At 40.4% G+C, this 25,370-nt stretch overlaps 1 protein-coding gene across 7 annotated transcripts in view; it reads left to right on the forward strand.

Moving 5' to 3' along the window:
• The window catches only part of pcm1 (pericentriolar material 1), a 149,608-nt gene that overhangs the window by 10,899 nt on the left and 113,339 nt on the right, over positions 1–25,370 (forward strand). For 5 of the 7 annotated variants that reach the window (XM_043689917.2, XM_087988539.1, XM_043689942.2 and 2 more), the window contains exons 3-7: positions 1,018–1,263; positions 2,161–2,427; positions 11,668–11,838; positions 15,582–15,698; positions 15,950–16,132. In XM_043689917.2, the coding sequence (XP_043545852.1) occupies positions 1,018–1,263; positions 2,161–2,427; positions 11,668–11,838; positions 15,582–15,698; positions 15,950–16,132 (984 nt within the window). The remainder of the gene's footprint in view (positions 1–1,017; positions 1,264–2,160; positions 2,428–11,667; positions 11,839–15,581; positions 15,699–15,949; positions 16,133–25,370) is intronic. The other 2 variants (XM_043689969.2, XM_043689977.2) reach the window with 1 other exon arrangement.

Genomic DNA, 25,370 nt, shown 5'->3' on the forward strand with positions numbered 1-25,370 from the left:
ATTTACTGTGTGGAAACAGACTCTTTGGTCCAAATTGTCCATGCTGACCAGATATCCTAAATTAATCTAGTCCCATTTGCCAGCAGACAGCCCATATCTCACCCAACCCTTCCTATTTGTGCCTTTTATATGTTGGAATTGTATCAGCCTCCTCTGGCAGCTCATTCCATATACACATACCCTGTGCGTGGAAAAGTTAAATCTTTCCCCATCTCAACTTAAACCGATGCCCTCTAGTTCTGGACTCCCCCATCCCAGGGAAAAGACCTTATCTATTTACCCTATCCATGCCTCTCATTATTTTGTAAACCTCTACAAGGTCACCCCTCAGCCTCTGACACTCTGCAGAAAACAGTCCCAGCCTATTCAACATCTCCCAATAGCTCAAACCCTCTAACTCTGGCAACTTCCTTGTAAATCATTTTTAAGTCCTTTCAGGTTTCACAACATCCTTTTCATAGGAGGGAGACCAGAATTGCACACAACATTCCAAAAGTGGCCTAACCAGTGTCCTGTACAGCTGAAACATGACCTCCTAACTCCTAAACGCAATGCTCTGACCAATAAAAGAAAAGCATAACAAACGCTTTCTTCATTGTTCTACACACCTGCAACTCTGCTTTCAAGGATCAATGAATGCACAGGAATTTTCCATAAAAACAACTCAAGCCATGCCAGCTTTAGCATAGAAAAAGCAGCCACCTTCAGTGAAATTTGGGTACCCCTGAGGTTATAATTGGGATATAAGGGTTGCCTCTTTACTGCTGATATTTGTAATGTATATGTTTCAAATAATTCTTTGTACTATAGTTTGTTCCTTTGTCTTTGATGTAATAACCATTTTTGTTCTTTTGTGGAAAATACATTATCTCTTGTGAAAATGTTCAGGGACTGACTACCACTGTAAACAAATGGAAAATCAAAACTTGTCTATCAAGTCAAGTTACATTTTGGGATTTGATTGTCCAGTGTTGCAGTCAGCTGGGATCATGACAACATTTGTATTTTTATTTTCAGGATTGGAGTCTTCAGTACAAGAAAGCTAACAGGTCATCTGAGAAGAACAAGAAAAAGTTAAGTGCAGGAAGTGAAAGCCGACTTACAAATGACATCTCTCCTGAATCCTCTCCAGGGGTTGGTCGACGAAGGGCTAAAACCCCCAAGAGTTATCCTCCCACAAAGCATGCGTCTCATTTCTCTGTTGCAGACTCGGCAGAGCTTGAAAGGCTGAAACAGCGTATAAATTTCAGTGATTTGGATGAGGTAAGTTAAGAGATGAAATCTTGCCTGAGAGATATTTTAATCTTCATTTTCTGTAACCTTTTTGGAAAATATTTGGTAAGTTCAATTTTTCCTATCAAAATCTCAAGAGGAAGTGTTCAAAATCGCAAATATGTTTGATGTGTGTTTGTGGGTGGAAAGGGAATGTCCATCCTTCCTTTGTTCAGTAAAAAATAGAAATTTCACTGTCCCAATGCTGGTTTAGTCTTTATGTGCTGACCTTCTCGAAGAAAGTTTGAGATAATGCAGCAAACACAACACTGAGATTGTAGAAATTAGTTAAACTGAATAAGTCATATGTTTGGTTGATCTGCTAGCCAACATTTCCTTCTTGTAGGGGCTTTGGGAACATGAACTGTTGTGTTTAAACCCACCAGCCACAACTGAAGTAGTATCATTTGTCACATTTATAGATACTGTTCAGGTTCCCTTAAGTTGTGCAAATTAGAAATGTAGAGTATTCTATCACACTTTGATTTTTGCTCTGAAGAAGGCGGAAAGGCTTTGAGAAGTCAGGAAGTGCGCTATGTGTCATTGAATTTCCTACCTCTCAGCTGCACTTGAAGCCACAGCTGTGATATTATTGGTCCAGTTCAGTTTCTGGTTAATGGTAAGCCCCAGGATGATAGTAAAGCTGTTGAATGTCTCAAGAGGAGATAATGTAAACTTTTCTTGTTGCTGGTGGTCATTGTCTGTCATTTGTTTGACAGGAATGCAACTTGCCGGTTTAAAAATAGAAGCCTGAAAGTTGAAAAATTGAAACTGGAAGCAAAATTAATATACTTAATAAGAATAAAGGCTTGTTATTAGTCTGAATGAAAAGATTTGCATACTAGAATTAATGTATTTTGCACTAAATATTGTGATGTTTTTGGTCAGCGGAGTATTGGGAGTGATTCTCATGGCAGAGCCACAGCTGCAAACAACCAGCGTCCACCTGTTGAAAATAGAAAGCCTTTCAACTTTCTCCAGCAACAAATTAACAGCAACAAAAGCAAGGAACTTGATATCAATCCACAAAGAAGTGAAACTAAGCTGTCTACGTCAAGGATGGACTTGTTCGCATCCATAAGCAAAGATTCGTTGCCCAGCGATCAGATCTCACTTGGAGATGATCAAGGAGAATCTGAAATAAAGAGTAGTCAGGTGAGATATCGAAACTTCCAGATATGTTTTGATGGGTTAAAATAAACGAATGACTCTTGCTGATTTGGAGGATGAAAGAAATGGATCCAAGTAATTAAGTATTTGAACTGAAAGTTACTAGTTCTCTTCATTCGGGTCACTTAAAGGTATTGCTGTTCATAATGAGGCAAAAAAGATAGAAATGTCAAATAGCAGGGGACATGAGTTTAATGTGAGAAGGGAAAATGTTTATAGGAGATGTGTGAGGAAAATGTTTTATACAGCGGGTGGTAGGTGTCTGATATGAGCTGCCAGGGGAACTGGTAAAAGCAGATTTATTAGCAAAGTTTAAGAGGTATTTAGACAGACACATGAATAAACAGGCATTGTGGGATATGGGTAATGAGCAGGCAGATGGGATTAGTTTAGAATGACATCATGGTCAGTGGGACTAACAACAAGTTCATGTGCTGTACTGTTTTATGTTTGAAAAAGGTAATCTTGCGTCATTCCATTCCCATTATGAAGGATTAACTTGTTTAATAGTTTGGTGCTTTATTTAATATAGCGAATAATGAATTGTTTCAGAATTGGTGAAGCGTTAATCTGCTAATATCTTTCTACATGTTAAGTTGCTTTCTAAGTTGTGTCCTACATTTCTGTTGCATCCTACTTGTTCACATTGAATGGTTCTAGAGTGATGTTGTCTTGCCTCAATGGTCGACATGATTATTTCAAAAATTATACTTGGTCTCAATTGATTTTTGTCTTCACAATGCCAGAGTTTTTACTCTAAGAATTACTCAATTCGCATTCATCCAAAAATATGATTTTGTTTACTTTACCTGATCTCTTTGCTCATTTAAAGTAACTTTGCAACAAGGAATTCAGTCAGCTGTGAACTTTTGAATGAAGGTTGCACAATATGAACTCACTTGCAGGTGCTGGACAAGCCTCACTCACTGATCTGAGTGAGAAGGTTATGGCTTGAGTAAAAGTCTAGCCGCTTGAATATAGCACTGAGGAAACACTTTTTTTGAAAATTATAAATTAAGCTAATTAACATCTGCCACTCCTCCTGACAGGCAGTTGACTAAGCAACTAAGATAGTTCTTTACCTTGGTAATGCATCTTAACAGTGTTCTAATGATGCACCAAATGTATTGTAATAGTGTACCCCAGCCCTCCAATTTGCCTTGATCCACTGTGGTTCACCTACCGTGTCATCTTCCTGGCCTTACATTCGTCCCTGAGACATTTGGATATCAAAGACATTGATAGAACATGGAGTAATGCAGCGCAGAACAGGCCCTTCGGCCCTCGATGTTGCACTGACCTGTGAACTATTCTCAGCTTGTCCCCCTACACTATCCCAAAATCATCCATGTGCTTATCTAAGGATTGTTTAAATCTCCCTAATGTGGCTGAGTTGACTACATTAGCAGGTAGTGCATTTCACACCCTTACCATTCTCTGCGTAAAGAACCTGCCTCTGACATCTGTCTTAAATCTATCACTCCTCAATTTGTAGTTACGCCCCCTCGTGCACGCTGACATCATCATCCTAGGAAAAAGACTTTCACTGTCTACCTTCTCTAATCCTCTGGTCACCTTGTATGTCTCTACCAAATCCCCTCTTAGCCTTCTTCTTGCCAATGAGAACAGGTTCAAGTCTCTCAGCCTTTCATCATAAGACCTTCTCTCCAGACCAGGCAACATCCTGATAAACCTGCTCTGCACCTTTTCCAATGCTTCCACATCCTTCTCGAAATATGGGGACCAGAACTGTACACAACATTCCAAGAGTGGCCACACCAGTGTTTTGTATAGTTGCAGCATGATATTGCGGCTCCGGAACTCAATCCCTCTACGGATGAAACCTAACACACCGTATGCCTTCGTAACAGCACTATCCACCTGGGTGCCAACTTTCAGGGATCTATGTACATGGACTCCAAGATCCCTCTGCACATCCACACTACCAAGAACCTTTCCATTGACCCAGTACTCTGCCTTCCTGTTATTCTTCCCAAAGTGCATCACCTCACATTTAGCTGCATTGAACTCCATTTGCCACCTCTCAACCCAATTCTGCAGTTTATCCACGTCCCCCTGCAACCTGTAACATTCTTCCACACTGTCCACTACTCCACCGACTTTAATGTCATCTGCAAATGTACTAATCCATCCATCTATGCCTGCATTTATAAAAAAGACAAACAGCAGTGGTCCCAAAACAGATCCTTGTGGCACACCACTAGTAACTGGACTCCAGGTTGAATATTTTCCATCAACCACAACTTGCTGTCTTCTTTCAGAAAGCCAGTTTCTAATCCAAACTGCTAAATCACCCTCAATTCCATGCCCCTGAATTTTCTCCAACAGCCTACCATGTGAAACCTTATACTGGATACCCTGTCAACTGTCCTACCCTCATCTACGTGCCTGGTCACCTTCTCAAAAAACTCAATGAGGTTTGTGAGACACGACCTGCCCTTGACGAAACCATGTTAACCATCTGGATAGTGAGGAGGGCTATTGTCGGCTGCAAAGGGACTTAGATATGATGCAGAGCTGGACTGAGGAGTGGCAGATGGAGTTCAACCCTGCCAAGTGTGAGGTTGTCCATTTTGGAAAGACAAATAAGAATGCGGAATACAGGGTTAACGGTAGGGTTCTTAGTGAGGTGGAGGAACAGAGGGATCTTGGGGTCTATGTTCGTAGATCTTTGAAAGTTGCCACTCAGGTGGATAGAGCTGGTAAGAAGGCCAATGGTGTATTAGCGTTCATTAGCAGAGGGATTGAATTCAAGAGTCGTGAAGTGATGTTGCAACTGTACAGGTCTTTGGTTAGGCCACATTTGGAGTACTGTGTGCAGTTCTGGTCGCCTCACTTTAGGAAAGATGTGGAAGCTTTGGAGAGGGTGCAGAGAAGATTTACCAGGATGTTGCCTGGAATGGAGAATAGGTCGTACGAGGATAGGTTGAGAGTGCTAGGCCTTTTCTCGTTGGAACGGCGAAGGATGAGGGGTGACTTGATAGAGGTTTATAAGATGATCAGAGGAATAGATAGAGTAGACAGTCAGAAACTTTTTCCCCGGGTACAACAGAGTGTTACAAGGGGACATAAATTTAAGGTGAAGGGTGGAAGGTATAGGGGAGATGTCAGGGGTGGGTTCTTTACCCAGAGAGTGGTGGGGGCATGGAATGCGCTGCCTGTGGGAGTGGTAGAGTCAGAATCTTTGGTGACCTTTAAGCGGCAATTGGATAGGTACATGGATGGGTGCTTAAGCTAGGACAAATGTTCGGCACAACATCGTGGGCCGAAGGGCCTGTTCTGTGCTGTATTGTTCTATGTTCTATGTTCTATCTCCAATCAAATTGTTGCTTGTTCGATGATTATAAATCTAATCTCTTATAATCCTTTCCAAAAACCTTTCCTACAACAGAAGTAAGGCTCACTGGTCTATAATTACCTGTGTCATCTCTACTGCCCTTCTTGAACAAGGGCACAACATTTGCAATCCTCCAAACCTGTAGACAATGACGATTCAAATATCAAAGCCAAAGGCTCTGATGTCTCCTCCCTAGCTTCCCAGAGAATCCTCTGATAAATCCCATCCGGCCGAGGGGACTTGTTTACTTTCACTGCTTCTAGAATTGATAACACCTGTTCATAACTAACCTCGATCTTTCCTAGTCTTAATATCTCGTACCTCATTCTTCTCCTCTACAATATTCTCCTTTTCCTGAGTGAAAAACGATGAGAAATGTTCGTTTAGCACCTCTCCGATCTCCACAGGGTCCTCACTCAATTTCCTGCTTCTGTCTTTGACTGGCCCTATTCCTACCCGAATCATCCTTTTATTCCTCACATACCTATAGAAAGCTTTAGGGTTCTCCTTTATTCTACTTGCTAAAGACTGTGCGTGTCCTCTCTTTGCTCTTCTTAACTCTCTCTTTATAACCCTTCCTAGCTGATCTGTAACTCTCCATCGCCTCATCTGAACCATCTTGCCTCATCAACGCATAACAAGAGATGCACTTTCTGTTGTAAACCACGGTTCCCTTACCTTACAACTCACTCTTACTTGTTGACTTTAGTTCTGCCTTCAACACCATAATTCCAACCAAATTCATCTCCAAAGTACGAGACAAAGGACTCTGCTCCCTCTCCCCCTGCAACTGGATCCTTTGACTTGCTAATCCGCAGACTGCAATCACATAGGATAGGCAACAGCACCTCCTACACAATTATCCTCAATACTGATGCCCCACAAAGCTGTGCACTCAGTCCCTTGCTACACTTTTTATGCACTCACAACTGTGTGGCCAAATTCAGTTCAAACTCCATTTACACATTTGCTGATGACACCGCTGTAGAGGGTCAGACCTCAAACAACACTGAGACAGAGTATAGGAAGGAGACAGGCAGCTTAGTGGCATGGTCTAAAGACAACAATCTCTCCCTTAATGTCAGTAAAATGAAGGAGCTGGTCATGGACTTGGGAAAGCAGAGTGGAGGGCAATGGTACTGAGGTGAAGGTAGTAGAGAGCTTCAAGCTTGTAGGAGTAAATTTCACCAATGGCCATGTCGACGCTACAATCAAGAAAGCTCATTAATACCTCTACAGCCTCAGAAGGGTAAGGAATTTCAGCATTTCCTTAATGACTCTTATCAATTTTTATAGATGTAGAAAGCATCCTATCCAGATGCATCACAGTTTGGTATGGCAATTATTGTGCCCAAGACCGCAAGAAATTAGAGAGTTGGGAGTGCTGCTCAGACTAGCAGGAAAACTAGCCTTCTTCCCATTTAGGAGAAAGTGAGGACTGCAGATGCTGGAGATCAGAGCTGAAAATGTGTTGCTAGAAAAGCGCAGCAGGTCAGGCAGCATCCAAGGAACAGGAGAATCGACGTTTCGGGCATAAGCCCTTCTTCAGATTCCTGACTTGCTGCGCTTTTCCAGCAACACATATTCAGCTTCCTCCCATTTACTCAGTCTGTGCTTCCCACTATCTTGGGAAAGCAGCCAGCATAATCAAAGACCCCTCCCATCCCGGTTAAACTTTCTTCTATCCTCTTTCATCAGGCAGAAGATACAACAGATTCAAGAACAGCCACTTCACTGCTTTTATCAGACATGTGAATGGACCTCTCATATATTGGAGTTGATCTTTCTCTGCACCTTCTCTGTAGCTGTAATGCTATATGCTGCATTGTCTATCACCCTGATGTATTTATGTAAAGTATGATTTGTCTGGTTAGCATGCAATATAACGTGTCACATGCAACAAGAAACAGTGAAAATAACAAATCAAATCAGAGAGTCAGAGAGACCCTTTGGTCCAATTCATCCATGCCGACCAGATATCCCAACCCAATCTAGTCCCTCCTGCAAGCACCCGGCCCAAATCCCTCCAAACTCTTCCTATTTATACACCCATCCAGATGCCCTTTTAAATGTTGCCATTGTACTAGCCTAACCATTTCCTCCGGCAGCTCATTCCATACACATACCTCCCTCTGCATGAAAAAGTTACCCCTTAGGTCTCTTTTATATCTTTCCCCTCTCTCCCTAAACTTCTGCCCTCTAGTTCTGGACTCTCCCACTTCAGGGAAAAGACCTTGTCTATTTATCCTATCCATGCCCCTCATGATTCTGTAAACCTCTATAAGGTCAGCCATTAGCCTCCGAAGCTCCAGGGAAAACAGCCCCAGCCTGTTCAGCCTCTCCCTAAAGCTCAAATCCTCCAACCCTGGCAACATCCTTGTAAATCTTTTCTGAACCCTTTCAAGTTTCACAACATCTTTCTGATAGGAAGGAGACCAGAATTGCACGCAATATTCCAAAAGTGGCCTAATCAATGTTCTGTACAGCCGCAACATGACCTCCCAACTCCTGTACTCAATACTCTGACCAATAAAAGAAAGCACACCAAACACTTTGTTCACTGTCCTATCTGTCTGCTACTCTACTTTCAAGGTCTCTTTGTTCAGTTATGCTCCCTCGGACCTTACCATTAAGTGTATGTGTTGTGCTAAGATTTGCTTCCCCAAAATGCAGCACCTTGCATTTATCTGAATTAAACTCCGTCTGCCACTCCTCAGCCCATTGGGTCATCTGATCAAGATCCCGTTACAATCTGAGATAACCTTCTTCGTTGTTCACTGCACCTCCAAATTTGGTATCATCTGCAAACTTACTAAATATACCTGTTATGCTCACATCAAAATCATTTATGTAAATGACGGAAAGTTGTGGACCCAGCACCGATCTTTGTGGCACGCCATTGGTCACAGGTCTCCAGTCTGAAAAACAATCCTCCACCACCACCTTCTGTCTTCTACCTTTGAGCCAGTTCTGTATCCAAATGGCTAGTTCTCCCTGTATTCCATGAGATCTAACCTTGCCGACCAGTCTCCCATGGGGAACCTTGTTGAACGCCTTACTGAAGTCCATATAGATCACATTCATTGCTCTGCCTTCATCAATTCTCTTTGTTACTTCGTCAATAAATGTTTGTGAGACATGATTTCCCACGCACAAAGCCATGTTGACTATCCCTAATTAGTCCTTGCCTTTCTAAATGCATGTACATCCTGTCCCTCAGGATTCCCTCCAACAACTTGCCCACCACCGACGTCAGGCTCACTAGGCTATAGTTCCCTGGCTTGTCCTTACCACCTTTCTTAAATAGGGGCACCACATTAGCCAACCTCCAGTCTTCCGGCACCTCACCTGTGACTATCGATGATATAAATATCTCAGCAATCACTTCCATAGCTTCCCATAGAGTTCTGGAGTACACCTGATCAGGTCCTCGGGATTTATCCACTTTTATGTGTTTCAACACATCCAGCACTTCCTCCTCTGTAATTTGGACATTTTGCAAGATGTCACCATCTATTTCCCTACAGTCTATATCTTCCATGTCCTTTTCCACAATAAACATTGATGTAAACTACTCATTTAATATTCCCACATCTCCTGCAGCTCCACACAAAGGCCGCCTTGCTGATCTTTGAGGGGTCCTGTTCTCTCCCTAGTTACCCTTTTGTCCTTAATATATTTGTAAAAACCCATTTACAAGTTTGGATTCTCCTTAATTCTATTTACCGAAGCTATCTCATGTCCCCTTTTTTGCCCTCCTGGTTTCCTACTTAAGTCTACTCCTACTGCCTTTGTACTCTTCTAAGGATTCACTTGATCTACCCTGTCTATACCTGACATATGCTTCCTTTTTTTTCTTAACCAAACCCTCAATTTCTTTTGTCATTCATCCAGAATTCTCTACACCTACCAGCCTTTCCTTTCACCCTAACAGGAATATACTGTCACTGGACCTGTTATGTCATTTCTGAAGGCTTCCCTTTTTTCAGCCATCCCTTTACCTGCAAATGTCTGCCCCCCCATCAGCTTTTGAAAGTTCTTGCTTAATACTTTCAAAATTGGCCTTCCTCCAATTTTGAACTAGATCTAGTCTATCCTTTTTCCTCACTATTTTAAAACAAATAGACTTATGGTCGCTGGCCCCAAAGTACTCCCCCAATGACACCTCAGTCACGTGCCCTTATTTCCCAAGTGCAGATCAAGTTTTGCATTTTCTCTCGTAGGTACATCCACATACTGAATCAGAAACATTTCTTGTCCACACTTCATAAATTCCTCTTCATCTAAACCCTTACCACTCTGGTCGTCCCAGTCAATGTTTGGAAAGTTGAAATCCCCTTCTTACAGATAACTGAGATCTCTTTACAAATTTGTTTCTCAATTTCCCGCTGACTATTAGGGGGTCTATAATACAATCCCAATAAGGTGACATCTCTTTCTTATTTCTCAGTTCCACCTGAATAACTTCCCTGGATGTATTTCCAGAAATATCCTCCTGCAATGCGTCTGTAATGCTATTCCTTATGAAAAATGCCAGTCCTCCTCCTGTCTTGCCTCCCTTTTTGTCCTTCCTGTAGCATTTATATCCTGGAATATTAAGCTGCCAATCCTGTCCATCCCTCAGCCATATTTCAGTATTTGCTATGATATCCCAGTCCCTTGTTCCTTACCATGCCTTGAGCTCATCCGCCTTCCTTGTTAGGCCTCTTGCATTGAAGTAGATGCAGTTTAATTTATCAGTCTTACCTTGTTCTCTGTTTTGTCCCTGCCTGCCCTGACTGTTTGACTCACTTCTTGTCTCAACTGTGCCAGTCTCGGATTGATGTCTTCCCTCACTATCTCCCTGGTGCTCACGCCCCCACCTTAATAGTTTAAATCCTCCCGAGCAGTTATAGTAAATTTCCCTGCCAGTATGTTAGTCCCCTTCCAATTCAGGTGCAATCCATCCTTCTTGTACAGGTCACTTCTACCCCTGAAGAGATTTGAATGATCCAAAAATGGTGAATCCTTCTCCCATACACCAGCTCCTTAGCCTTGCGTACATCTGCTATATCCTCCTATTCCTACTCTCACTAGCTCGCAGCACTGGGAGTAATCCAGGTATTACTACTCTTGAGGACCTTTTTACGTTCCTGCCTTATTCTCTATATTCTCCTTTCAGAATCTCATCCTTTCTCCTTCCCATTTCATTAGTTCCAATGTATACAGTGACCTCCTGCTGAGCCGTCTCCTCCCTGAGAACATTCTGTCCCTCTGTGAGACATCCTTGATCCTGACACCAGGGAGGCACCACACCATTCTGATTTCTGCTCCTGACCACAGAAATGTCTGTATTTGCCTCTGCCTAGACAGTCCCCTAACACAATTGATCTCTTGGAACCCGGCGTATCTCTCGTCGCATTAGAGCCTGTCTTGATACCAGAAACTTGGCTGTTCATGCAATATTCCCCTGAGAATCAATCACCCCCTACATTTCCCAAAACATCATACTTGTTTGAAATAGGGATAGCCACACAAGAGTCCTGCAGTACCTGCCTACCTTTCCTGGAATTAACCCATCTATGTGACTGTATCTGCAAATTTTCTCCCTTCCTATAACCGCCATCCATCACACCCCCTTGTTCTTGTAATTTCCTCATTGCCTCTAACTGTCTCTATAACTGATCTATTCTATCTGATAGGATTTGCAACCAGTGGCATTTATTGCAGTATAATCGTCAGTATCATGTAAGCTCTCCCTAAACTCTCGCATTCAACAAGAGCATATCACTCTACTAAGGGTCATTTTTGCTTCTTTCAGTCTACCGACAATCAATTAGAAATTGCACTTTTTTAAACAGACTGCATATATTTGTTCTGCTTAATAGGTTGTGAGCAGGCTCATCCAGATTCGGGATTATATCAGCAAAGCTCATTCTATGCGAGATGACCTTATGGAAAAAAATGAAAGATCTGCTAATGTTGAACGCTTGTCTCAGCTGATAGACCATTTGAAAGAACAAGAAAAATCCTACATGAAATTTTTACAGAAAATGCTGGTATGTTTTAGAACTTTGGCAGTTTTTTGTCATAAAATGAATGTATTTCTGGCTTATTTGCATAATCATACGGAATTTGATTTCATAACCCATAAAATGTAGCGCATGGGGTTTGTACTCTTTTTCTACTGCTCCAATCAGTTCTCTTTTCTCTCTTGAAGTTGATTTATGCTTTTTGGTTCTGAGTGTAATTTCAGCCAATGAAATGACTGACATCGGATGAGTAAAGAGATGGTCTCAGCCGGTTGTTTGCAAATGGCGAACATTAGAGCCAAGTTTGATGTTCATTAGTAACATGGAATGAATGTTACTGGAATGTTTTCAGAAATTGTGGCCTATGTTTCAATGTAGATTTACTTTATGAAATTATTCTGGAGGAAATTACCATCCTTCGATACAAGTGCAACATGTTATAGAATATTGATCATAAAGAAGCCTCATCTTTATTGGAACACATAAGACTCTTGTCAGGGCTTGATGTGGTAGTCTTGTGTAATTGCCACCTCTTGAGGGAGAGCCTAGAACCAGAGGACATAATCTCAGAATAAGGGATCAACTATTTCAGACAGAATGGGGAAGAATTTCTTCTGAGGGTTGTGAATCTGTTGAACTTTTTTCTGCAAAAAGCTATCAAGGTTGGGTCGTTAAATATATTCAAAGCTAAGATAAGCAGATTTCTAATTCAATCATGAAATCCAGGATTGGAGTCTGAGGCTGGAAAGTGGATTTGAGGATTGTTAGATTAGCATTGATCTAATTAAATGGTCGAGCAGAGTTGATGGGCCAAACGGCCTACTTGTGCTCCTGTGTGTGTGTGTAAATTTGTTCATAAAACATTGCTAACACCTACGTCGTAAAATCTTCATCTTCCATCTTCATGAAGGATTAGTATGTGATTTTCCTGGTTTGTAACAAATTGTTCTTAGATGAGAAAAGAATCCTTCTTGAAAATCTTTTCTACTCCCCATTACTGCTGGTTGGACATTTTATCCACACAAACCGAAGTATGCTATTTGATCACAAATTTGAGGACATGACTTGAGTTTGAAATCTATAAATTATTACTGCAACTGACTGGAGTACTTTTGTGATTGCCTAGCACCTTACTGTAATTTTGTCTTTTTATCTCTTTTTCTTTACCACCTCCTCTCCATCCCCATGCTGGATATTTTATATTTTTTTTGAGTAGATTAGATAAAGTTTGAATATATCATCAGTCATTGAAATCTATGAAAGTGTAAAAATTGAACATTTTCATAAATGTAAAGTTCTCAACACTAAGTTAATTAGATCTTTTCTAAGTGATTGTTTCACAATACAGAGCTTAAAATTGCTAAAAGGAGGCAAGTAGCCAAAGATTTTCAACTTGGGCCCATCAGGGATGAGTTTGCATGAAACAGTCTTGAAGAAAAGGATGTTAAGCTGTATGGTGTGAGAAGAGGGTGCTCATTCGTTGGGCCAACATTGGCATGAAAATACATGAAGAAGAATTAGCTAAAAGTAATTGTTCTTGAAACAGGCATGAAGATTCTGCTGAGTCTTCATGATACACTAGAATTGCAGCAGAGGTTGGCAGTCTCCAATTTTCAAGTCTCTTTCTTGCATCTTATTCATGATGTGTGCAAGATAAAAAGATTAGACCTTTTGTCTCCTTTTTGCAGTTTTTTATAAAATGTTTGCAATTGCTTAATTCATGGTGCTTTAACAACATTGACGCAGTCTGAAAGCATTAGAGTTTCATCATAGGTAGTGAGAAGACACTACAGTGAATTTGCTACTTTGTGCTCTAATGTGTACATGATTCCTTGATGCAAAATATTTGAACCTTTTCAGTTGATCTCATTCCTGAAGACAAATAATTTGTTTATCGAAAAATCATTATGGTGTTAGTTTCACTTTTAATGATGCAGATAAAACAGTTGATTATAATTCATGACCTGGCTATTGGCAATGGCTGAAATAAAATCAATTTAAAAATAATAAATGGATTACACAATTGTCAACAATTTAGTTCTGCAAATAATAGCTGGATCTTGCAAAATTTACAGAATAGAAATTAAAGGTCTAATGCATCATGAATTTTTGGTTAAAGTCCATAGATCATTATGTTAGAATGATGGTAGTTCATGGAATTTTGAACTATTAACATATTTTGTAAGATTTTTTCATAATCCATGCACTCTGTTTGTTATTTGTTAAATGGTGTGAAACCAACTATTTGCTTTCTTAAGCATTTGATTTGGTAATCCCATTTAAGATTACTGTTTGTTGTGCAGTCTCGGCATCATGTAAGTTCATGACTGGGTGTTTGGAATGAAGTGGGGTTGTGCATGAACTGCTTTAACTTATTGCACTTTTGGGGATTCGTAATCAGAAAGAACAGAAACAGATCCTTCAGTCTAACTCACCCATGCTAACCAGGTTTCCCAAACTAGTTCCCATTTGCCTGTGTTTGGTCCATGTCCCTCTCAACTTTTCCTATTCACGTACCTATCCAAATTTTTTAAAAATGTTGAAATTGCACCTGCATCAACCACTTCGTCTGGCAGTTCATTCCATATACAAACCACTGATTGTGTGTAAAGGTTGCCCCTTGAGTCCCTTTTTAAATTTTTCTCCTCTGGCCTTAAAATTATGCCCTCACTTTTTGAACTCCCCTACCCTATGAAAAAGACCTATGCTATTCACCTTATCTATGTCCCTCATGATTTTATAAACCTCCATAAGTTCAACCCTCAACCACCTCTGCTCCAGGGAAAAATGTCCCAGCCTATTCAGACTCTCCAGTCCGGGTAACATCCTTGTAAATTTTTTTTGTGCCCTCTCCAGTTTAATAATGTCTTTCCTATGGGTGGAACTTAGACATAAGAAGGGGATTCAATCCCTCTTCTCTTGACAATCACGAAGTCCTGGCTGACCAATATAAACAGGGGATTTGGAATCTCCTCAACTCAAGGCATAGACTCAGAGCTGGCTGGCCACAGCCAGTGTACTGTGGACACGTCAATAAAGGGTGACTTGGTGATGGGATACCAGCCTCTGTGCAGTTATTACATCAGGGTAAGGTGAAGGATAATTGCAAGAGATTGTGCAAGTACATGAAGGGCAAAAGAGCAACTAGGGATAGAATAAGGCTGCTTAAAGATCAACGCGGTCATCTATGCGTAGAACCAGAGGAGATGGGAGATTCAATCTCGCATGATTGAATCCCCTTCATTATGATATTTCAATGTGTCCCCTTAATTATGATATTTCAAGAAAGTCACACATTTGCACATTTCTAGTGGAAAAATAAGTATCACCATACCATTGATTATGATGGCTAAAAATATTATAGTGTCGAATTCAGTGAAGACCCTAGCTTGTGGTGTATTTTAAGTAGATGTATTGGTACTGAATTTGTATAGAACACTTGGTTGCCAATTATAGTGAGGGTGGGATGATAGTATTATGTTTTGGATTGTTCCAACAAAGAACTCGGGCAGACATGATCACAAAAGGCCACTTTCTGTGTTGTAATTTTTAAGGATTGCAGGAGGATATGGTGTGCCCAAACGCAGGCAGGTAGAACTAGTTTAGTTTGGGAAACATGGTTAGCAAGGACTTGTTGGACCAAAGGATCTATTTCCATGCTGCATGAGTCTTTGGATGTTATAGTGCACGTTTAGTATGGATTACGAAAACCACTTCTTTTATTTATGATGTTCAGCTGACATGGTTTTTTTTTCTAAAAATTGTTTCAGGCGAGAGAGAATGAGGAGGATGAAGTTGGCACAACGGACTCTGCAGTGGGATCTGGTTCTGTTGCTGATAGTACATCTCTAAATCTAGATGTTCAGTCTGAGGCATCAGATGCAACGGTAAGGTGGAAGTCATGTTTGCAAATACTAAGTTAAGTGCAGTTGATTTTATAACCTGGACTTTAGAACATGTTTGCAGTCTACTGTGGATAGCATATTTTGGAGATAGATTGTACTGAATTTTATCCTCACACACTGCTTTTATTAAACAAAGTGTATTAAAGTGAGAGCAGATTTTGTTTAAAAGTTGCTTATCTTGGGTTTCATGAGCGTTTTAATCATAAATGTCTTAACTAAACTGTTTAATAAAGGAGGCATCTCGTAGTCTGAGTGTTCGGCCCTGCATTGAGGACAAGCTAGGAAATGCAGCCTCCCAAGCACAGGGCTCTTCAGTTACTTCAACTCCAAAAGGGGAAACTGACAGGCTTGGTCTGAAAGACAGGAGAGTCTGGCATAGTGGGATTAATGGCAAGGAACATGGAATTTCCTCCAAGGTACCATTTCATTGCATAGTCCTTGAAACATGTAATCTATTAACTTTCAAGTCTAAAGTTTTTTTTTGTTCTGCTGATCCTTTTATAATTTTAAGTTGATTTCATTATTTGGGTGATTTTTTTTTCTTATTGGCAGCTGTTCAAATGCATGTAAGAGTTATATCTGAATTAGTTAGAATTATTTTAATTTTGAGATTGAAACACTAATTGAAAGTTACCTAGTACCGTGAAGACAATCATGGAGCCTTAATTTTGTGAAGACAATCATGGAACCTTAATTTATATATTCTATCAGAAACGTAAAAAAATGTTTATTACGACTTGTAATCAAATATTTCAAGTCTAATCAATTGACCAATTCATTGAAACAAAAGATTATACTTGAGTATGTCAACTTAAAAGTACTTCTTTTCACCCTTTTCTCCCTGCCACACCTTCCTCCCAACAAGGTTTCTCTAAGTTTATGTCCAATTAGGATATTAGTTTCAATCTGTAGCTTCCCTATTCAGGCAACTAATCCATTCACATCAATAATTGTTGATCAAGTAACAAAAGAAAATATTTCTTTTAAAAGTTGATACTACGTTTTACAAAACTTATTAAGATGTAACTTATCATGCTAGATACAGGGCTTCCTGTTTGGTGTCAGTAAAATAGAAAGGAACTTGTGAAAGCCTGTACCTACGTGTAGGAGATTGACTTTGTGCTGCCATATGGAAATTTTTATTACACCCCAAGGAGTAGGAGAACCAACACATTGAAAGTTGTCCATGGTCAAAACTCTTAACATCTGAAGAATTGTGCATAAGTTTGATACCAATTGTTAATCTTGATTAGTGGCCTCATCGTAGGCTAATTTAGATGGCTGAATTAACACAATTTGAAACCTTGATGTTGGTTTGTGATCTTTTGTGGGGAAAATAAAAAGAAGTATCCTGTTTAATGTTTACATTTTTGGGCCTCAGCATCCTGAATCTTGGTAGAATCTTTAATCTATCAAATTTGAGCTGTTAGTGTCACGACACTTCTAACATGAAAAATAGGTAAGTAGAAGTGTATTACAGGTTTTATTTTGTAATTCTGAAACGAGCCTCTCAAATTGAGCTACCTTTGAGACCAAGTAGGTTGAGAAATGTTGAGGGAAGGTGAGAATGATAAAAATGAGGTCATAAACAAGCAAGGAATATGTTGAAGTATTAAGTTTAAATTTGACAATGTACTTCATGACATTGATTTTAAGAAACCCTATCTATAAGTAGGGTTGCAACTTGGAAAACCGTGGGCTGCTCAAACATGATGTTTTGTTTGGCACAACGTTGAATAAGTCAATGTACTTGTGCAATTGCACATTGAGATAACTTTAATTTTTCAAATTTGTAGTTAAAAAGCAGGCTGGTGGGTTGGTGGTGGTGGATGAGCTGATGCAAACATTAATTATTGTTTAATTATTATGGTTTAATTATTTTCTTGGATTTCAAATGTAAGGGCATATTTAAACCCATCTGAAATGTGTTGCTGTGGAACATGCTGTTTTGGCCTGGTTGTTTACACCACAAAACTGGGAATTAGATTATGTATGAAAATCTCGTTGTTTAAACATGATGACTCTTAATTTATTTTCCCTTATGAATTTTAAAATTAATTTGTCAAGAAGGTGGAACCTTTTATATAAAATTAAGCCAATGGCGATTAAATAAAATTGCTTGCTGAGCTGCTCAGATTTATGACGTTTCAAGGTTTGTGAATGAATTCCTAGCTATCTGTTCACAGTGCAGGCGTGATATTGCATTAGGGTTCATCAGAATGGCTCAGTAGTTCGCACTGCTGCCTCACAGCACAAGACACCCGGGTTCGATCCCTGCCTCCGATGACCCTCTGAGAAATTTGCACGTTCTCCTCGTGTCTGCGTGGAATTCCTCCTCTTGTTCTCGTTTCCTCCCACAGTCCAATGATGTGCAGCTTAGGTGAATTGGCCATACTAAATTATCTATGGTGTTCAGGGATGTGTAGGTTAGGAGCATTAATCAGGGATAAATGTAGAATAATAGGGTAGAGGAATAGGTCTGGGTCGGTTACTCTTCAGAGGGTCGGTGTAGACCTGTTGGACCAAATAGCCCGTTTCCGTACTCGAGGGATTCTATGATTCAATCCTATGACGTGATGACTGCCCTGATCAGAGAATTTCTCTGTGTATATTGTGCAAGTTAATGAATGATTCTGAAGCAGCCTGTTTTGGTCCTCAAAAGTCCCCAGTCTACTTCAAAGTAAGGTATCATAAAAATTTGAACAACAGGTGAAACAGCATACAGCAGCAACAAGAGTGGTGGTCACGTGGAACAGGATGCCATTGTCAAGCCAAAAAGATATTGAGCCGATTGCAAAGAAGAATAAGCCTCTTTTTGAATTCAGTGCCCCTATGCTTTCATCTGGGTTGGTCGTATGTCTCAAAAGACTGGCAGAATACATTCAAAAGCATATTGCTTTCATTGTTTACAGCAAACGAATTGGGACGCTGCTTCTAAAGCACAAACTTTTAAAGCATGCGTTAGCTGTAACGCGATTACGTCGCCAACACTTTAAGCTCTTAATTTCTAAAGGGTGTTTTTTTCTATATTATGGGATTACACAAGAATGCAATCATCATGTTATAGAAGAACTACCTGTATACTCAACTAAGTATCCTCCAAAATCTGGAACAAAGAATTTCAATGACTTATAAACATGTGAGCAAAAAACGTTGTTCTTATCTCCATCCAAAATGACTGATCCTTTAACCTAAAACCAGTCTGTCCAACAAGGGAGAAACAGTCGCTCACTATATGGTGTTATGGGAACAAATATTTCTTGAAAGGGAAAATTTACGTTGCTTGTTTGGTAACCAAAGACCTCCTGAAATGCTATCCATGAACAGACAGATATGATCAAAAATGCTTTTGTATGGATCTATTACACTATTATACGATATGGAACCTTTAACTGAATATTTTGACATCTGGTCGATTGTTAAATTATTTCACCTCCAAATAACATGAGCGTTATGCCAGGTACTGTGCATGTGGAATCCTAATATCAAGAAATCAATTATTAGGTCAAAGAATCCCTATAGTGTGGAAACAGGCCATCTGGCCCAACAAGTCCACACTGACCCTCCGAACAGTAACCCACCCTGACCCATTCCCCTTGCCCTATTGCTCTATATTTACCCTTGACTAATGCATCTAACTTACACATCCCTGAATTCTATGGGCAATTTAGCATGGCCGATTCATCTAAGCTGCACATCTTTGGGCTGTGGGGGAAAACCACAACACCTGGAGGAAACCCACGCAGACATGGGGAGAATGTGCAAACTCCAGACAGACAGTCACCTGAGGCTGGAACTGAACCTGGGTCCTGGTGCTGTGAGGCAGCAGCGCTAACCACTGTGCCACCTAAAATGGGTATTTTGGGGGTTTTTTTGAGATTGTGGAAACGATCTCTGCAGTGATTATAATACATACTTGACAATGAGAACTGAACAGTGAAGAAGCTTCTCAGTTCAAGCTGGAAAAAATGCAAATCGTCATTTTATACTACAGGAGTTGAGTGCTGAAGGCTTCCCATTTTCCAACAGTTCTTTTACCTGCAAACACCTGCCCCCAAACAGCTTTCGAAAGTTCTTGCCTAATACCATCAAAATTCAAAACGTTCTTCTGTAACGTGATGGTTGCATTCTTGTGTAACCCTATATTATAGAAAAACCACCCTTTTGAAATTAAGAGCTTAAAGTGTTGGCGATGTAATCACATTACAGCCAGCACACGCTTTAAACGTTCATGCTTTAGAAGCAGCGTCACCAATTCGTCAATCATGTTACTGCAAATTTGTATTAACAAAATGTGCGTTATAGCAGAACGACCTGTATTCAGATCATCAATTAAATTTTGGACATGAGATTGATCAAAGCATTTGGGGATGGAATGGGCAAAGGTTTTGGTATAAATGAACCATGGTATATTGAATGACAGTATATGCAGCTCTGGAGCCTGCTTGTACTCCTAATTCTTGTGTAATTTACATGGTGCAGCTACTCTTCTCATTTTTGAGAACTGACAGTCCATTCTAGTATTCTTGAGGGCAAAACATTTGTATTTTGTTTAACCTCCCTTTTCACAAATTCTGGTGGCTTCCCAAAAGAAAAATGACAATGGGCAATACACTGACAGGTTTAAATATTCCACAAAGGTTTTTTAAACAGTTATTCTTAAATGTTGCAATTCTCAACAAAGTGATAAGTATGCAAAGAGAGAATGCATGTACAATAAGCAATTAGAAAGGCAAATGACATTGTGGTTTTTATTGCAAGGTTATTGGAGTTCCTGAAAAAGCAAATATTGGTTTTACAGAGCTTAAGGTGAGATCGTTCCTGAAGTTCGGTACTTAGTTTTGGTCTCCATGATTTAAGAACAATGTTCATGGACTGGAAGAGTTAGAGGTAATGTTCACAAGATGGGTTCTTGAGATAAGAAGTGATTAGATTGTGCCAATACTTCCTGGACCTCAGGCAAATGAAAGTGATTTCATTGAAACAAGAAATGAAAGGATTTAATAAGGTAGGAGCTACTTATTGAATGATTAACATTAGAAGAAAACTGGCTAATTTGTTCTAAGGGACCTTGCATGGTTGCTGAAATAAGTTGTCTACTTGGCACGTCTCTGAATGATGGCTGCAAGTGCTTTGTATTTTACATTCCTCTTTGGCTCTGCCATTATTGAGAATTTATGGAACCACTCTTATTTCATAGAGCCCACCAGAGTGGCATTGTGGTTCAGTGGTTCGCTCTTCAGCGTGTCGGTGCGGACTCAGTGGGCCAAATGGCTTATACCTGCACTGTGTAGGGATTCTATGATTCTATTCTATTTTGAAGTGTTTTAATAGAATTTGTGTGTCGTTGGCAAGGTCAATATTTATTATCCATCTCCTAATTGTCCTTAACTTAGACTTACTAGGTTATTTCAAATCTCAGTCAAAAAGTGTGGTGCTGGAAAAGCACAGCCAGTCAGGCAGCATCTGAGGAGCAGGAGAGTCGACATTTCGAGCATATTCCCTTATAGGAATCAACTGCATTGCTCTGGAGTTGGAACCACTTATTGGCCAAACAGGAGATTTCTCTGGCAAAAGGACATCAGTGAACTAGATATGACAAGAAGGCAATTATGTTGTCCTCAATAGGGCAGGAGTGAATGTTTAAGGTGATAGTTGGGATGCCAATTAAACATTAGGTAGTATCTTAGGTCACGGGACCTGAAACATTAACTTTGCTTTTTCTGCACAGCTGCTGCCATAGCTGCTGAGTTGTTCCAGCAATTTCTGAGTTCCAACATTCACAGTTGTTTGATTATCTTGTTAAGCATTAGGTAGAGATTATTAGTTCAGTAACATAACCTCAATGGTGCCATTTTTACTAACTGGAATAGTTCACCACAATTTGCGTCAGGACGAGGAAAGGTAGAATGTGGTAAAGTTTGATCTGAGGAATTGGTTGTAGGATTAGTGTGCATACATTCTTAATTTATTAGTTACACCATGTAGCAATGCATAATTCACCCACACTTACTTTCTAAAATGTATGAACCTCCATTTTAAAATTAACAAATGATCTTCTGTTGATTGCCATTTGAGAAAGAAAGTATCAAACTGCTCCCACACTTGCTGTGAGCAAGTGTTTCCAAATTGCTCTTCGAAAGGTCTTGTACTAATCTGTGGACCATGCCTCTTGTCCTGGACTGCTCATTAGCACAAATGAATAGGCTAGATGAGGAAAAACTGTTCTCATCAATATTTTACATTTGAGTCATATCACAACCCTCAGCTTTTTGGGCTACTCCTATGTGTAGTGATCTGCAAAAGAGGGTTAGTGTTTCATCTAGTAGAATTATATGTTGACATTTCATGGTTGTTTACACGTTAGTATTTCATTATTCATAATGTAATGGTAGATCTTGTTGGATACAGAAATCTCGGCAGTGTGTTCTGTTAATTTGAGTTTATCAGGCAAATAAATTAGGGTCTTCATCTACTTTGATTAAATCTTTAACTTTTGTGATGACCCTGGGAATAGTGGAACTTGAGCATCAGAACACTTTCCTAAATGAGTCATCACAGTCCAAATCAAGAGGGCTGCTTTGTCTCAGGTGGCATGAGGCTTCTTGAGTTTTTTTAATTAGTCTGTTGGGTGTGAGCATCGCTAGTTGGGCCAGCATTAGTTGCCCTTGAGAATGTGGTGTTGAGCTGCCTTCTTGCACTGCGGCATTGTGTTTGGTGTAGGTGCAACTACAATGATGTTCTGGAGGGAGTTCCAAGATATTGGTAGAACAGGAATGGTGACATATTCCCAAATAGGATGGTGAGTGGCTTGGACAGGAACTTACAGGTGATAGTGTTTACATTTATCTGTTGCCCTTGTCCTTCTTGGTGGTAGTAATTGTTAGTTCGAGAGGTGCTGTGTAAGGAGTCTTGGTGAATTTCAGCAAATCATTTCGTAGGTGATACATTCTGATGCTTTGAGTGTCACTGGTGAATGCCAAGCATTCAAACAGTGAATGTTTGTGCATGTGACAGCAATCCGTGAATTGCTTTGTCCTGGTGGGGTGTCAGGTCTCTGAGTGTTGCTGGACTGGCATTCATCCAGGCAAGTGGGAGTATTCTATCTACCATCTGACTTGTGCCTTGTTGTTGGTGGACATGTTTTGGGGAGTTAGTAGGTGAGTTGCTTATTGCAGGATTCTTAGCATATGCCCTGCTCTTAACCTATTTTTCAAAAATCAAATGTTCAGAGATGTTATTACACCCCTCTGGACAAGATAGGACTTGAAACCAGGCCTCCTGGTCCAGGGGTAATGACACTACCACTGTGCCACAAGAGAATCCCAGTTACCGTATTGTTTATATGGTTAGTCCTGTTCAGTTTCTGGTCAGTGGTGCCCCAATCAGCAGTTGATAGTGGGGGATTCAGTGTAATTCTCTGTCTTAGTGGAGATGGTCATTGCCTAGCAATTAGATGGCAGATATGATGCTTGCCACTTGTCAGTCCAAGCCTTTGCTATTCCCTGGTCTTGTTCCATTTGAGTATGAACTGCTTCAATATTTGAGGAATTATGATTTGCAGTCATCAGCGAACAACCCCACTCATCATCTAATGATGGAGGGAAAGTCGTTGATGAAGCACATGAAGATGGTTGGGTTAGGACACTACCTTGATGAATTTCTGCAATAATCTACTGGAGCTGAGATGACTGACTTCCAACAACAACAACAACAACCATCTTACTTTGTATCAAGTATGAACTCCCATCTCCATGGAAAGTTTTCCCTCTGATTCCCATTGACTCCAGTTTTGCTCGGGCTCCATGATTACATAAAGCAGTTAAATGTAGCATTGATGTTAAGGGCAGTCACTGTCTCCTCTCTCTGGAATTCAACTCTTTTGTCCATGTTTGAACCAAGGCTGTGGTGAGATCAGGAGCTGTGTGGCCCTGGTGCAACTCGTACAGAGCATCAGTGAGCAGGGATTTGCTCAGCAATTGTCGCCTAATGGCATTATTAAAGCTTTCCATCCCAGCTAATACTATGAGAGTTGTCTTATGGCTTCTTGTAGCTTAACCTTTTGAAGTCCACATATCATTTTGTGCACTGACCTAAGAATCAGGTGCAACAGTTTTCCACATAACCCTGCAAACCTGTTCCACCTTTCCAGACAATCATGGCTGATCGCCACATTGCTGCAACCCTGATAACCTTTCTCCCAAAGCTTAGTGAAAATGCATCTACCCAGGATAAAAAATATTCAAAGATTCTGCTTCAACCATCTTTTGAGGAAGAGAGTTTCAAAGACACTTGGCCCGCTATATAGTTTGATGTTTTGGTATATGTGGTCAAGTTACTGAAGTCTTCTAGACACAGCTTGCTCAGGAAAGAATCTTGGGATATTCTTTCGATTACTCTTTCAAAAAAATAGGTTTAACCCTGAACTGATGAAGAGCGTTTCCTTTCAAAAATGGGAGAGATTAGTTGGGTGACTTGTTCATAGCGAGTCTTCTCCAACTCTGCTTGTTCATAGCATGCCGTCCTCCATCTCAGCTTGTTCTTTGTAAACTTTCCTTCAGCTGAACCAGATGAAACAAGAACCTTGTCAAGCCAGTCACTTTTCAAAACTTCCTTCAGTGACAACATGTTTAGCATTCATTCTCTCTGCCACCAAGACACAGCGACAGCATTGTATGAGATACACACGATGCATTGCAACAACTGTCAAAGACGTTTTTGACAACATCTTCCAAACTCAACCTCTTCCCAGCTGGAAGGACAGGGGCAGCAGAACATGAGAATATCATCACCTGTAATTATATCACCATTCCATCTCTCCCTGTGGGTCAAAATCATGGTATGCCCTTCCAATAGCACTTCAGGTGTACCTATACAATATGGACTGCAGCAGTTCAAGAATGCATCTCACTACCTTGAGGACAATTAAGTATGAGCCATAAATATGAGCCTACCCAGTAATGTCCACATCCTATGAATGAACAGAAAAAAGTGAGTTGTGTGTCGATAAGCAAGAGTAGAGGCATAGAGATGTACAGCATGGAAACAGATCCTTTGGTCCAACATATCCATGCCGACCAGATATCCCAACCCAATCTAGTCCCATCAGCCAGCACCTGGCCCATAATCCCTCCAAATCCTTCCTGTTCATATACTCTTCCAAATGCCTTTTAAATGTTGCAATTGTACTAGCCTCCACCACTTCCTCTGGCAGCTCATACCATACAGGTACCACTCTCTGTGTGGAAAAGTTGCCCCTTAGATCTCTTTTATGTCTTTTCCCTCTCACCCTAACCATATACTGTCTAGTTCTGGACTCCCCCATTCCAGGCAAGAGTCTTTGTCTATTTATCCTATCCATTCCTCTCATGATTTTATAAACCTCAATAAGGCCAGCCTCTGACGCTCCAGGGAAAACAACCCCAGCCTATTCAACCTCTCCCTATAGCTCAATTCCTCCAACCTTGGCAAATCTTTTCTGAAACCTTGCAAGTTTCACAAAATCCTTCCAATAGGAAGGAGACCAGAATTGTACGCAATGTTCCAAAAGTGGCCTAACCACTGCAACATGACCTCCCAACTCCTGTACTCCATACTCTGACCAATAAAGGAAAGCATACCAAAAGCCTTTTTCACTATCCTATCTACCTGTGA

Source organism: Chiloscyllium plagiosum, unplaced genomic scaffold (genome assembly GCF_037043375.1).
Source record: "Chiloscyllium plagiosum isolate Xiang-an unplaced genomic scaffold, Cpla_swu_hap1 HiC_scaffold_1, whole genome shotgun sequence".
NCBI lineage: Eukaryota > Metazoa > Chordata > Chondrichthyes > Orectolobiformes > Hemiscylliidae > Chiloscyllium > Chiloscyllium plagiosum.